Source organism: Cynocephalus volans, chromosome X, assembly GCF_027409185.1.
Source record: "Cynocephalus volans isolate mCynVol1 chromosome X, mCynVol1.pri, whole genome shotgun sequence".
NCBI lineage: Eukaryota > Metazoa > Chordata > Mammalia > Dermoptera > Cynocephalidae > Cynocephalus > Cynocephalus volans.
The window spans coordinates 167,342,597-167,356,324 of NC_084478.1; the positions used below are offsets into that span (position 1 = coordinate 167,342,597).

The 13,728-nt window shown below is 34.3% G+C and overlaps 1 protein-coding gene across 1 annotated transcript in view; it reads right to left on the bottom strand.

Moving 5' to 3' along the window:
- The window catches only part of LOC134368535 (structural maintenance of chromosomes protein 1B-like), a 74,560-nt gene that overhangs the window by 38,933 nt on the left and 21,899 nt on the right, over positions 1-13,728 (bottom strand). Inside the window, exons 8-11 of the mRNA XM_063084971.1 lie at positions 13,402-13,484; positions 12,493-12,700; positions 8,689-8,874; positions 6,482-6,661 (exon numbers count right to left, since the gene is read on the bottom strand). Of these exons, the coding sequence (XP_062941041.1) occupies positions 6,482-6,661; positions 8,689-8,874; positions 12,493-12,700; positions 13,402-13,484 (657 nt within the window). The remainder of the gene's footprint in view (positions 1-6,481; positions 6,662-8,688; positions 8,875-12,492; positions 12,701-13,401; positions 13,485-13,728) is intronic.

The window sequence follows — 13,728 nt, forward strand, 5'->3', positions numbered from 1 at the left end:
TTATAGATTACAAAAAAATTATAACATGTTAATATACAATCAGACAACTACAAATATTAATTAAAATAAATGTAAGAAATTATACTAGGTGGAAAAAGAACAAAGTATAACTAATAATTTAGAATACTATAATGACTAAATTCTAATATTATAACCACTAAATTCAAATAAATAAGAAAAAGATAAAATATTCAATACATGATATTGGGGCAAGTAATTAAACATTTAGGGGAAAAAAGCTAATACCCACATCTAACAAGGCACATCAAAATAAATTCCAGACAAGGGCCGGCCCATGGCTCACTCGGGAGAGTGTGGTGCTGATAACACCAAGGCCACGGGTTCGGATCCCTATATAGCGATGGCTGGTTAGCTCACTTGGGAGAGCGTGGTGCTGACAACACCAAGTCAAGGGTTAAGATCCCCTTACTGGTCATCTTCTAAAAAAAATTTAAAAATAAAAGATAAATAAATAAATTCCAGACAGACTAAAATTAAAATATAAAAGTGAGACCATTGAAGGAAAGTAAACTTATGTAAATATATATCTCATAGTAAAGACCCAGTTATATATATAAAAATAACACTTACAAATATAGTTGATTAGAAAATAACATATTAACATATATACTATAATACTCATTAGTAGTTCTCTATAGAGTATGGTTACCAGATATGGCAAATAAAAATACAGGATGCCCAGCTAAATTTGAATTTCAGATAAACAAATAATTTTTTTGCATAAATATGTCCAAATGTTTTACTTGGCAACTATCTTAGGGGGTGAGTTGTGTTTTTTTTTTCTTTTTGAGCTTCTGTTTTCCAAAGTTTTCTAAATTGAACATTTATTAACTTGTATTTCTGATGTATAACAACCAAATTATAACAGAAAATAAAATCTATGGGAGCTTTCTTGTAGTGAAGAGAGAGAAAAACATCTAGAATTTTGAGCTAATAAGAATCTGCCAGAATAAACATAAGTTCTGGTGCCTACTCTCTCTTCCGAACTGTGATACATGGGCAAGTCAATTTTGCGTCTTTTAACAGGGTGTACAATGATTTTCTGAAGTTCTTTTTACTTTATTGCTGCAGTGGCTGATGCTGTTTTTACTGCAACTATTCACTATTGTACACCACATGCACTGACACAATGCTTTTATGTCATTTTGATTTGATGTAGTTATTATTTCCATTTAAAAAAATGGGGCTTGCCCCATCAAAAAACCAGTGACAGTCTCCACAGAAATGGAAAAGACAATCTTACCTTTCATATGGAAAAACAAAAGACCCCAAATAACCAAAGCAATCCTGAGCAAAAAAAAAAAGAAAAAAAAGAAAAAACAAAGCTGGAGACATTACCCTGCCGGACTTCAAATTATACTATAAAGCTGTTGTAACCAAAGCAACAAGTTACTGGTATAAAAATAGACATTCAGACCAGTGGAGTAGAATAGAGAACCCAGAAATCACTCCTCAGGCTTATAGCCATCTGATATTAGAAAAAGGCAACAAAAATCTACATCGGGGAAAAGATTGCCTCTTCAACAAGTGGTGCTGGGAAAACTGGATATCCACATGCAGAAGAATGAAACTAGATATGCATCTCTCACCATACACTAAAACCAAATCAAAATGGATTAAAGAATTGGTAGAAGACCCAAAATGTAAAAGTACTAAGGGAAAATATAGGTGAAATATTTCAGCAGTTAGGTCAGGGCACAGGCTTTATGAACATGAGCCCAAAAGCACAAGCAGCAAAAGAAAAAATAAACAAATGGGAATATATCAAACTGAAAAGTTTCTGCACAGCAAAAGAAAAAACCAACAGAATGAAAAGACAACCTACAGAGTGGGAGAAAATTTTTGCCAACTATGCATCCGAGAAGGGACTAATACCCAGAATATACATAGAACTCAAGCAATTATACAATAAAAAAATAAATGACTCAATTAAAAAATGGGCAAAGGAGCTGAATAGACATTTTTCAAAGGAAGACATACAAATAGCCAACAGATACATGAAAAAATGCTCAACATCACTAGTCATCAGGGAAATGCAAATTAAAACCACATTGAGATACCCCCTCACTCCAGTTAGACTGCCTATGATCAAAAAGACAGTCAATAACAAATGCTGGCAGCTATGGAGAGAAGGGAACACTACTGAACTGTTGGCAGGAATGTAAATTAGTACAACCACTTTGGAAAACAATTTGGAGGTTTCTCAAACAACTACAGATAGATCTTCCATATAATCCAGCAGTACCTATTCTGGGTACATATCCAGAGGAATGGAAATCATCATGTCGAAGAGACACCTGCACTACCGTGTTTATTGCAGCTTTGTTTACAATAGCCAAGGAGGGAAGTTGGGAGGATAATTGGAAGGGAACAAAGGGGACAAAAGCAATTTCTGGTAACGGGTATGTCCCCGTATGAATCTGCCCACATCATGGGCAGGAGGGGAGACAATCAGCTTTGTATCTTATGAATATTCTAAATAAATTAAAATAAATACATAGATTAGATAGATAGATAGATAGATAGATAGATAGATAGATAGATAGATAAAGAAATAAATAAATGGGGCTTGCTTAAAGATATTAAGTGACTTCCCTAAAGCCATACACAGGGGCTACAGTCCAAGTCAGTCAAACATCTAAGTCCATGTTCTTAACTACTATGTTACAATCTCCTTCAAATCTAATAATGAAGTAGGCCACAATTCATAGAATTATGAATCAGGTTTTTTCAGGAGTTTTTCGGTATATAAAAATTTATTTCTTCTAAATGTTCATGTAGTCTCATATAACCTTTCATTTGATTTACAGTCAAACTACTATTCCAGAAAAACAATTTTCCCCTAGACTGCAATTTCCTTAATATATAGTTCACATGAATTGCTCAGTGCCATAATCCCTGCCTATCTTGGGGGTTACATTCTGAAAAATACCTTGGCTGGCACAACTGGATCTCATATAAAATAAGGAGTTGAGGAAATTTTTAAATAGCATCACATAAAAGTTCCAGAGGGCATGGACCTGCAAAAAGAAGGAATTCTTTGGCATTAAAAACTTGTTCTGTAGGATAACCAACCATTTCCTGAACCAACTTCAATTGTTTCAAGAAATATTGTTCCCGTGTTATAGGATGGTGAAGTAGATTCTCCTACAATTTTTGTGTTATGCAAATTATAATGTAGTTTTTAAGTTGTCTTTTATTGGTCTGCAAAATAATGTACTTGAACATTTTATTTCTGAATGGGTAAGATATTCACATAGTTCAAAATTTAAAAGATATGAGAGTATAGAGTGAAAAATGTCCCTGGCATTCATGGCCACAAACACCCATTACCATCCCTAGACGTAATCAATGCTGTCAATTTCTTGAGTATTCTCCCAGAAATATTTTTGCATATAGAAACAAATACATGCATAAATTTCCTCTTTCCCCATTTTTACACAAATAGTAATTTACTACGCGCTAGTCTACATATTATTTTTTAACTGAATATATCTTGGAGGTTGTCTCGTACTTGCACATACATGAAGAGCAATCATTCTTCTTTAAGGTTGCATAGTATTGCATTCTATGAATGCATTCTTATTTTATTGAACTAGTCTTGTATAGGTCTTTGGGTTGATCCCAGCTTTTCCCGTTACACACAATGGTTCAATGAATAAACCTTGTGCACACATCATTTCATACAATGTAAATTTACCTATATGTTAAGTTCCTAAAAAGTACATCTTCTAGGAATTACACTTCACAGAGCTGGTAGCAATTTATACTCTCAGCAGTGAAGGCAAGGCGTCTTTCCCCATAAAATGTTATCAAACTTTTTGATGCTGGTCAAACTGACAGTTGAAAATAGTAACTTCAGTGTAGTTTTAATGGGTATTTCCAATGTTACAAGTGAGGTTAAGTTTTTATGTTTAAGAGCAATTATTATAATTCCTTTTATGAAAACAAGTTTGTTCATATCTTTTGTCCATTTTCCCACTGTATTATTGTTCTTTCCCCTTGATTTGTAGGAAAATTTGTTATTTATTATGAGTCGCAAATACTTCCCCCAGTTTCCCATTTTCTTTTTTATTTTGTTTGTGATAGTTTTTGCCATGTAGGAATTCTTTATGTTAGGTGAATTTATCCATCTTTTATAGCTTTTGGGTTTTTGGTCATATTGTAAAGGCATTCCTGTCTCTGAGATTAAGAAAAAGTTTCCACGGTTTCTCTTAAAATTTTATGGTTTTATTTCTTACATTGACATTTCTAGTCTATCTGGGACTTATTCTGATATAAGGTATGAGGTTTAAATTCAACTATATTTTATACCAGATTGTACATATTAAAGTGGTACCCTGTACTTTTATTTGTTCTGTATAATGTGTAAAAATTTTTAAAAATGATCTTTTTGCAAATTATTCAGCTACTTCATGACATTTTTTGCTCCATCGTGTTAAGACGGTAAAACATAAATATGTCTTTCTATATATATTTTAAAATAACAAACAACCAGTCTCTGGGAAAAGGAAGCAAATAATTGTTGTGTCTCTGTTTAAGGGGAGTGAATGGAATAATTAAACATATATAAAGTGATTCTAGTTTTTGAGATTTTGGTACATAAATTTTTTAAATATTTAAAAATTGGTTATCACAAAAATATGGTAACAAAACTGTAGCTAGCAGAATTGCTGTAACTTATATTATGTAGTTTGTAGATATGTATATAGTTTATATATACTATAGTTTATAAATACACCAAAACATTTTGTGATATCACTTGCAAATGTTTGAATAAAGAAAATTCTAAAACATAATTTCAAGTTTATGGAAAACCAAAAACACAAATTGCAGATGTCAGATGATTTCTAGGAAAATGTGACGTCTATCCAATTGTTTTACCCAACCTAAAACACAGAAAATTCTCTAAAAGTTCCTGGAATATAGTTACGATACAAATAAGACAAATACAACACTAAAATTTTGAAAGAATGATAAGAACAAGATACAACCTAAAGGGTAAAGCTTGTTATTGTGAACAAGCTAGAAACCATATTTGTTAAGTAAAAGAATAAACAGTCTTAATGTGACTATTAAATTTATTAAATTTACAGTACAAATCTTCAAAAGTAAATTTTACAATTATAAAAGTCAATCTTAGTTAAAGAGGTTGCAAAACAAGGAAGAGACTTTTTTTTTTTCTCTTAAAGATGACCGGTAAGGGGATGTTAACCTTTGACTTGGTGTTGTCAGGACCTCGCTCTCCCAAGTGATCTAACCGGCCATCCCTATATAGGGATCTGGACCCGTGGCCTTGGTGTTATCAGCACCACAGTCTCCCAAGTGAGCCACGGGCTGGCCCAGGAAGACACCTTAACAGTTCACTTGTTTTCCCTGCTTAAATTTAATATGGAGAAATCAATGGCAGTAATTACTAAGAGACAGTAATGTCCTTGTTATTAAGATTATTATTGATAGCAACACCAAATGCATGAAAAGTTAATCATGTTAGATAAATTTAACACTGGAAATTCTTATATCTCATAAGAATAGCCTGTTTGCAATTCTGGACATTCCAGATTAAATGTGTTAATTGACTAGTAAACAATAAAACGACTATCATTTGAGAGTTATTTTCCAGGCACTATAATAGCTTTTTGCATGTTATTACTTAACTTAATCCTCATAACCACAGGAAACAGGTACTATCATCTCACCAATATTAGCTGAGAAAACTAAAATTAAAGGTTTAGAAACTTGCCTAAAGTCACGTAATTACTAAGTAGCATCACTGGTCCAATTTCAGAGCTTATGCCCTTAGCACTATGTTACACTTCATCACAAATGTCGTTAAAACCAAAAAAAAAAGTGACCTAATTTGAGAAATTTAACATTGCTCAACTAAATACAAACTCTATTCAACTGAGACCGAAACAATATTTATTTTTAAAACCTAAATTATTCCCTTGAGAGACATGTATTCAGTAATCGCATTTCAATTGCGCGTTCATTAAATTCAAATGTGTTAAACCTTGAATGTGTAAAAGGCGGTATCTCCATTCAGCTACGGAAGAATTAACCCAGAATGAAAATAAGCACCTAAAATCTTTTCTGGTATTCAAAAACACACGTACCATATAGGTACATGCAGGGAAAATCTGAGGTTCAGCAAATACATTTACTCCGTATAAAGTAAAAAAATAATAATAATAACATCTTTAAGATATAATTACAATAAATCTATTTTCCAAAATAAAATTTCTGATGTTGGGTCTGCTACAGAAGTTAATTTTTTAAAAACTCAACTGAATATTACGAAAACTAATGAAGCCATAACCAAGTTAGGTCTCATGCTGGTTTTCCTTATAATAGAGAACATATGAAAGCACATATATATATATTTGTTTGTGGAATATTAGTCTTATAAATACTGCTTCAGTTTATCCAAAAGTACAATCCAGTACAACCCATTTCTTACTTTCCGTCTTTCAGGTCCATCGAATGCTATATGCCTGGCTTCTTCCACAGTCTCACAGACAAGGCCATTTCCACACACAAATTGAATCACTTTCTTGATCTGAGGAAACTGAGTCCTTATGACATCAATCACCATTTTACAGCCTTTAATCTCCCTTAATCTTTCATTGATTGGCTTGACCTAAAAGGTTTAAAAAATACTTGATATATTAGATACACTAAAACTAAAACCAAATGATCATTACATTCTTTCTCACAAAACATATATAGGTGTGACAGCAAATGACAAATAGTGTGCACTTACATATAATAAAAGTTTGACAAGAACATTGTGAACTATATCCCACCATTGGCTCATGTAATATTAAAAATAAACCACGACAAACCAGAAGACTTAATTTCCAGATTCAACTCTGTCACTAACTAGTTGGGACAAAACAATGCATGAGAAGTGCACTATGCTCTCAACAACATGACACCTAGCAGAAAATAATTTCCTTTTAGATATGTGTCAAAAGAGAGGTACAATACTACATAACTTAAAAAAACAATTTAGGAGTAAATGATCAGGATAGGCTACAGACCTTCTTAGTCATGACTCTTAGGTTGGGTCCACAAAAAGATCAAAAAATATCTACAATGTATTAATGAAAACCTGCAAGTAAGTTATCTCACTTTTGTGTAACAAAGCAAAACAAAGCAAAAATGCTATGTATGACCAAAATGTGTACACGTTTGAGTGTGTTATATACATACACACATACACATCAGGATATATACTTAGGAATACACATTTGCATAAATTGAGTGTATGGGAGCAATCTAAAGTAGTTATTATTAAGGAAATGGGCACTGAAAAGGGATAAGAATATTCCCTTTATATATTTGATATAGTTCAATATGAGATTTTTATAAAAAGGAGTTTTCCTTAAAAAAATCTCAAGTGAGGAATAAGTAAAAGAGGATTTTAACAGGCAGATGAATTAGGGCTAAGAAGTTTTAGGAGGCAGAAGGTATAAGCAAAATTTTATTAGTACAATGGGCAGCTGGCACTTGCTGAGCCCCTCCTCTGTGCAGGCACTGTGCCAGGTGGTTTACCTGTAATGATTCCTTGCAATAATCCAATAAGGTAAGAATTAATTCTTCTACTTCATAGATGAAGAAACTGATGCCCAGAAAAATTATGAACAAATTAGTGAGAGCAAATTAGAAGTAGGGCTGAGATGTAAACTCAGGGCACTCCAACTCTAAGGCATGGGCTGTTAACCACTATGCACACTGCCTGCAGTTCAGGGTCTTGACTGCCAGATCAAATAGAACATTATCTTTGGTAGGCAATAAAAAATCACAAAGGACATCAATTATGATATGATAGAGTTTCTGCTTCTGGAATTTAGACCCTGGATATGGGAACATATCTCAACACATACCTCAAGCCTCAAAATTTAGCCTGCCCACCAAGAGTTGACACACTGGACCAAATATTCACAATAGAGACTGAGTTGACATTTCACCAACAGACCATACATCCTATTAATCTCCAATCTAGATGGTCCCTAACTTACGATGGTTCAAGGTATGATCGTTTGACTTTACGATGCTATGAAAATGATATACATTCAGTAGAAACCGTACTTCAAATTTTGAATTTCAGTCTTTCCCTGGCCTAGTGGTGTGTGGTGTGGTGCTCTCTTGTGATGCTGGCAGGGGCAGCAAACCGCAGCTCTCAGCCAGCCACGTGATCAAGAGTAAACAGCCGACACCCTACAGCGCACTGTGTTGCTAAGCTATGTGGTTCGGTAGGTTAGGTGTATTAAATGCATTGTCAACGGATGATATTCTCAACTCACGATGGGTTTACCGTGACATAAACCAATGGTCAAGTTGAGGAGCGTTTGTATTTTGCTACAGAACAAAATACATTGCTGGATAGTATGCCGAGTGGTGTACTGCTAGAGCAATGGCATCAGAGTCACCAAGATAGAATTATGACAAAACTAGATTAGAAAAAAAATGATGCGATATCAAGAAAGATAGCAGCTACTTGATATTATTCTTTGCCTGCCACTACATTAACACAGCCATGCAAATGACCGGCTAATTGGCAATGATGTTTTTCAGTCACTACCATAGTTTTAGGCAATAAAGACATACTATAACAGACAAGATTTTATCACTACTAAATACCAAACATTACAAATTTCTTACCTCCATGTAATCTAGAGCAAGGAATGTCTCAGGTTCAGCTCTTTCCTCCTTCAGAAATCGAATACAATCTTTTGCTACCTTTTCAGAGGCTACAACAATGGCAGTGATGTACTGGCCAAGAAGCTTAGTAACAGCCAGCTGGTATTTCTTATGAATAGGATGACACAGGTCAAGCAGTCTTCCAAACTTAGCAGGTTTCAAGATAGGAGAGAAAAACAAATACATTAGTGAGGAACATATAATTTATTGTTTTCTAATGTAACAAAGCAACATAGACAAAAAGTAATTTATAAAATTATAACATCCTAATTATTCACATGGACCTAAGTTTTACTATGAAATGTCCATTTAGGCATGTCACTTCATTTAAGAAAGGAGTAATATAGAGGGACTAACCTTATCAAAGTACTCAAATATTTTCTAAAACTATAGTAATTAAATAAAATTCATTCATTCCCTATTTATTGAACAAGAATCTATGAGGCACCTACTATGGGCAGGTACTGAGCTAGACACTGGATAAACATTACTGAATAAAACAGATACCCTCTGACCTCACAGAATTTTCAGTCTAGTAAGGAAGAAAGACAATCAATAATCAAATGCATGTACAAAACTGATCTAGTCACTGTGACCAAAAAAAAGAGTGCTCTGAGAGCATATAGAAGAGACCAGATTGGCCTAAGAAGTCAGGGAAGGCTTCCCATGAAGAAGCGTTATTTGAGCTAAGATATAAAAATAGTCAAGAATTAGACTGAAGTTCAAAAACTTTACCAGAAAATGTCTTAATGTACCAAAAGTCTCTAGAATATCTGAAGATTTAATAGTATTTCTTTGGACTCTCTTCCATTTATTAGGTTCTACTTCAGGAACACAATTTCCTTATGATAGCTCACCATAGGTTTTCATATTTATTATCATTGCTCTAATTGTTTAAATCTCTTTGTTTTTTTCTTTTCCATTAACCTGTGATTATCACAAGCCTTTCTTCTGGGTCAAGAATTTGATTTTCAGCTGTGCAGCTCATTCCTTGCTGCTTTAGCATTCCTTGCTACTTCTTATTATTTATTAGTCCATTTAATTTATTAACCAAATGCTAACCAATTATTATTCAGTAATAATGTTTGTTCTTAATTTGTTTTCTTAGCTGTGCGTTTTCCTTTTCATTTTATTGTTTTCCCTCATATTTGAACCTAGTTTTATGAATTCATGCTCTTATTAAATTATGCAAAGCATCAAACACTTAATCGGGGATTTTGTTCTATAACTTTCTAGGCTGGACTCTTAGACCTCTAAATATTTTAAAATATTTTCTTTATCTTTATTATTATGTATACTTATAGCTGTAGCTGCCATAGTGATTCTTTTCATCTTGCTTGGGTTTAATGTGGGCATCTCTGTTTATTTTCATTTGCTGTAGTAACATTTTCTTTTTCTTTTCTTTTTTTCTTTTTAAGCCTCCAATACCCGGTATATCCAGGTGGTTTCCTATCCAGGTACTAACCAGGCCCAACCATGCTTACCTTCCGAGTTCAGACAAGATTGGGCGTGGTTAGGGTGGTATGACTGTAGACAGACAACTTTTTCTTTTTTTCTTTGTTCTTTTTTTTAATTTTATTTTGTCGATATACATTGTGGCTGATTATTGTTCCCCATCACCAAAACCTCCCTCTCTTCTCCTTTCCCCCACTCCGCCCCAACAATGTCCTTTCTGTTTGCTTGTCGTATCAACTTCAAGTAGTTGTGGTTGTTATATCTTCCTCCCCCCCCCGTTTTTTTTTTTGTGTGTGTGTGTGTGTGAATTTATATATTAATTTTTAGCTCCCACCAATAAGTGAGAACATGTGGTATTTCTCTTTCTGTGCCTGACTTGTTTCACTTAATATAATCCACAATGGGATTTGTCCTCCTCCCCCAATGTAGAAGAACCTTGGTATAGGATATTAATTTAAAAAGTCAGAAGAAAGAGCAGAACTCAGATATTCAAACAAAGCGTAATCTTACAAAGCCTTAGCTGAGCTCTCACTTACCCTGCCCTCCAATCCCTGAGGTGGTAAGGAACATGGAGTGGTACATCTACAGACAACTTTTTCTTAAGTACCTTTCCCAAAGAACTGAGAAGGCTAACTCCTTTGAGCAACAGTTGATGGAATAAGTACTTCCTATTCTATCCATGTTCCTTACCACCTCAGGGATTGGAGGGCAGGGTAAGTGAGAGCTCAGCTAAGGCTTTGTAAGATTACGCTTTGTTTGAATATCTGAGTTCTGCTCTTTCTTCTGACTTTTAAAATTAATATCCTATACCAAGGTTCTTCTACCTTGGGGGAGGAGGACAAATCCCATTGTGGAAAGAGAGCTTCAAAATGGCCTCTCAACTTAATGAGGAGCTGTAGAGTCTTCATTTTCATCACACAGCATTAGAGCGTCACATTTCCTGATTCACCAGTTTTTTAGTCTAACTCCATCCAGTCAGAAGGGCAAAAAAATATATATAAGTTTGCTTCTTGCTAGATTAAGGGTATACCAAGTGAGAATGCTTTTTTTTTGGTTTTAAAGATGATCGGTAAGGGGATCTTAACCCTTGACGTGGTGTTGTCAGCACCACACTCTCCCAATGAGCTAACCGGCCATCCCTATATGGGATGCGAACCCATGGCCTTGGTGTTGTCAGCAACACACTCTCCCAAGTGAACCATGGGCCGGCCCTAAAATATATGTTCTTCTTTAATCAGTTTTATTTTTATTTTTTGGCAGCTGGCGGGTACAGGGATCTGACCCTGTGACCCTGGTGTTACAAGGCCGTGCTCTAACCAACTGAGCTAACCGGCCAGGCCCAAGTGAGAATTCTTAGGAAATAGTCAACTTATCACATTTTTTTATGCAGAGTTAAAAACAAGTAGTGCTATATTTCAATTTTTTTTTAATACTGGACTATCACCATTTTCTCAAGTTTATGACATTTTAGGTTGATTGGTTTTTGAACTGATATGTTAAAGTTTTTGTCATTTTGTTAGAAAGTGGGGAAAAAAGATTCTGTGACACAGGGTTACTCCTCCATCATTATCCAGATGTCAAAACCACATGTAAGAGTCAGAAAGTCAAAAAGGATACTGTAAAGAAGATGAAGATGGGTGGCCAGAGAGGTACAAGGAAAACCATGACAGTGTGGTACCATGGAGGCCAGTGGCAGGTGTTTCAAAATAGATCAAGAGGTTAACAGTATCAAATGCTGAAAACAGGCCATCATAACATGACTGCACAGTGTACAATGATGTTAGTGACAAGCAAGTCAGATTCCCCACCCCTGATACCAAAGGAAATAATGCAGTGAGGGTGACACCCCCCAAGTAATACTGTATTTTGGTTAATAAAATACATTAGCAATACTAGATGCATAGTTAGAGAATAAAAATATACCAATGATGTCTGCTGAAAAAATATTTTTTAAAGAAGCCTGAAACAATGAAGAACATGAGGTTTGAGTCCATGTATCTGGGAGGCTCAAACTACTTCATGGCACCCATGTCCTTTGGGGATCCAGGCAATAACTCAGACTTTTTGGGTACAGTGTTCTTGTCTATGCTTTTCCCCATTAATTACTTCTGTAGAGACACTACTGAAAGGAATTGACATTTTACCCTAATTATTTACTGTTATATTTTAAATATAAATTGTCAAGCACAAAACTTAAAGATTCCTGAAATAATTTTGCTTCCTAATAATGGTATATTTATAATTCCAAATAAGAATGTATTTTTTCAAACAGGAAAGCTTAGCCTTGTTTTAATTGTTCATTCTCATTACCACAGAATCTGGGTAAAGTCTTTTAAGGCGATCCAGAATCTCTGCTCTCTTTTGCTGACGTCTTCCCTCTTGGTTATCAATGCCAGCATTCTGCAGTTCACTTCCAATGCGATCCAATTCTTCATTAACCTCAGACATCCTTGATTTTGTTTTTCCAATTTCATCCACTAGGGTTTCCTCTTGCTCTTTCTTCTCTTTCAAGCAATCCCTTCATAATAACAGCAACAAATTATATAGCAAAAAGAAAAACCGAAATTAAGGAATTACCAGATACAAAGCACTTATCTGACATTGTAAGGGAATGGAGTAGTGCTCTATTAATATTGAAAAGATAAAAAAATATAATACAATAAACCTAATATCAAATGAGGGCAAAAACAATTTTGATCATTCTTTGTTGATCCAAAAGATATGTATTTCTGTGCACTGAAATATAATGATAGATCACTATAACCAGAGCAATCCTCATGAGCTTAATAATAAGGAAATGCCCATTAAAAAGAAACTCTTAGTGGCAGAATACTTGGGTTGTATGAGGAGTCTTCAAAAAGTTCATGGAAAGATTCGTATTATCTTTTAATTCTATTTTTCCACGGACTTTCTGAGGTACCCTTGCATTAGCTTTCATGACATAACCCACTACTTTTATTAAAAGTATCAATGCCAAAAGAAAGTTAAAGTTTCACTACTGTTATACATTTATATTTTCAAAATTTAAAGATTACGTTTATTATGTAGTTAAGGATAATCTTTAACAATCTTCAATGAAATGAAAAGCAATGGAGGAAATAAAGAAAAAAAACAGTGGAAGAGTGAGAACTTTATAACAGTGGGAGCATTCATTTGATGTGCAGAAATAACCAGGCACTTGAGAGATAAGAAAGCTGAGTGTCTTTTTACTCTACCTACATGCATGTCTTTGTATACTCCTCCAACTTCCCTATTCGTTTTTCATGATCTTCTATTTGCTCTTTTATTTGTTTTAGATTTCCCTGAAATAGGAAAGGAAACCTAAAATCAATTACAACAATTCCTAACAAATTAAATTACATGCCTAACACATACTATAACATTGTGAGCTGTTGTAAATTTGAAATACATCAAATATAACTATACGAAAATATTTATGAGAGCAAATTTTAATTTTGAAAAGGCAGTGTGGTATAGAGCTTTGAAGTTGCACAGATCAGGGTTCAAATCTTGACTCCACCATGTTCTGGACATTTAATCTCCAGC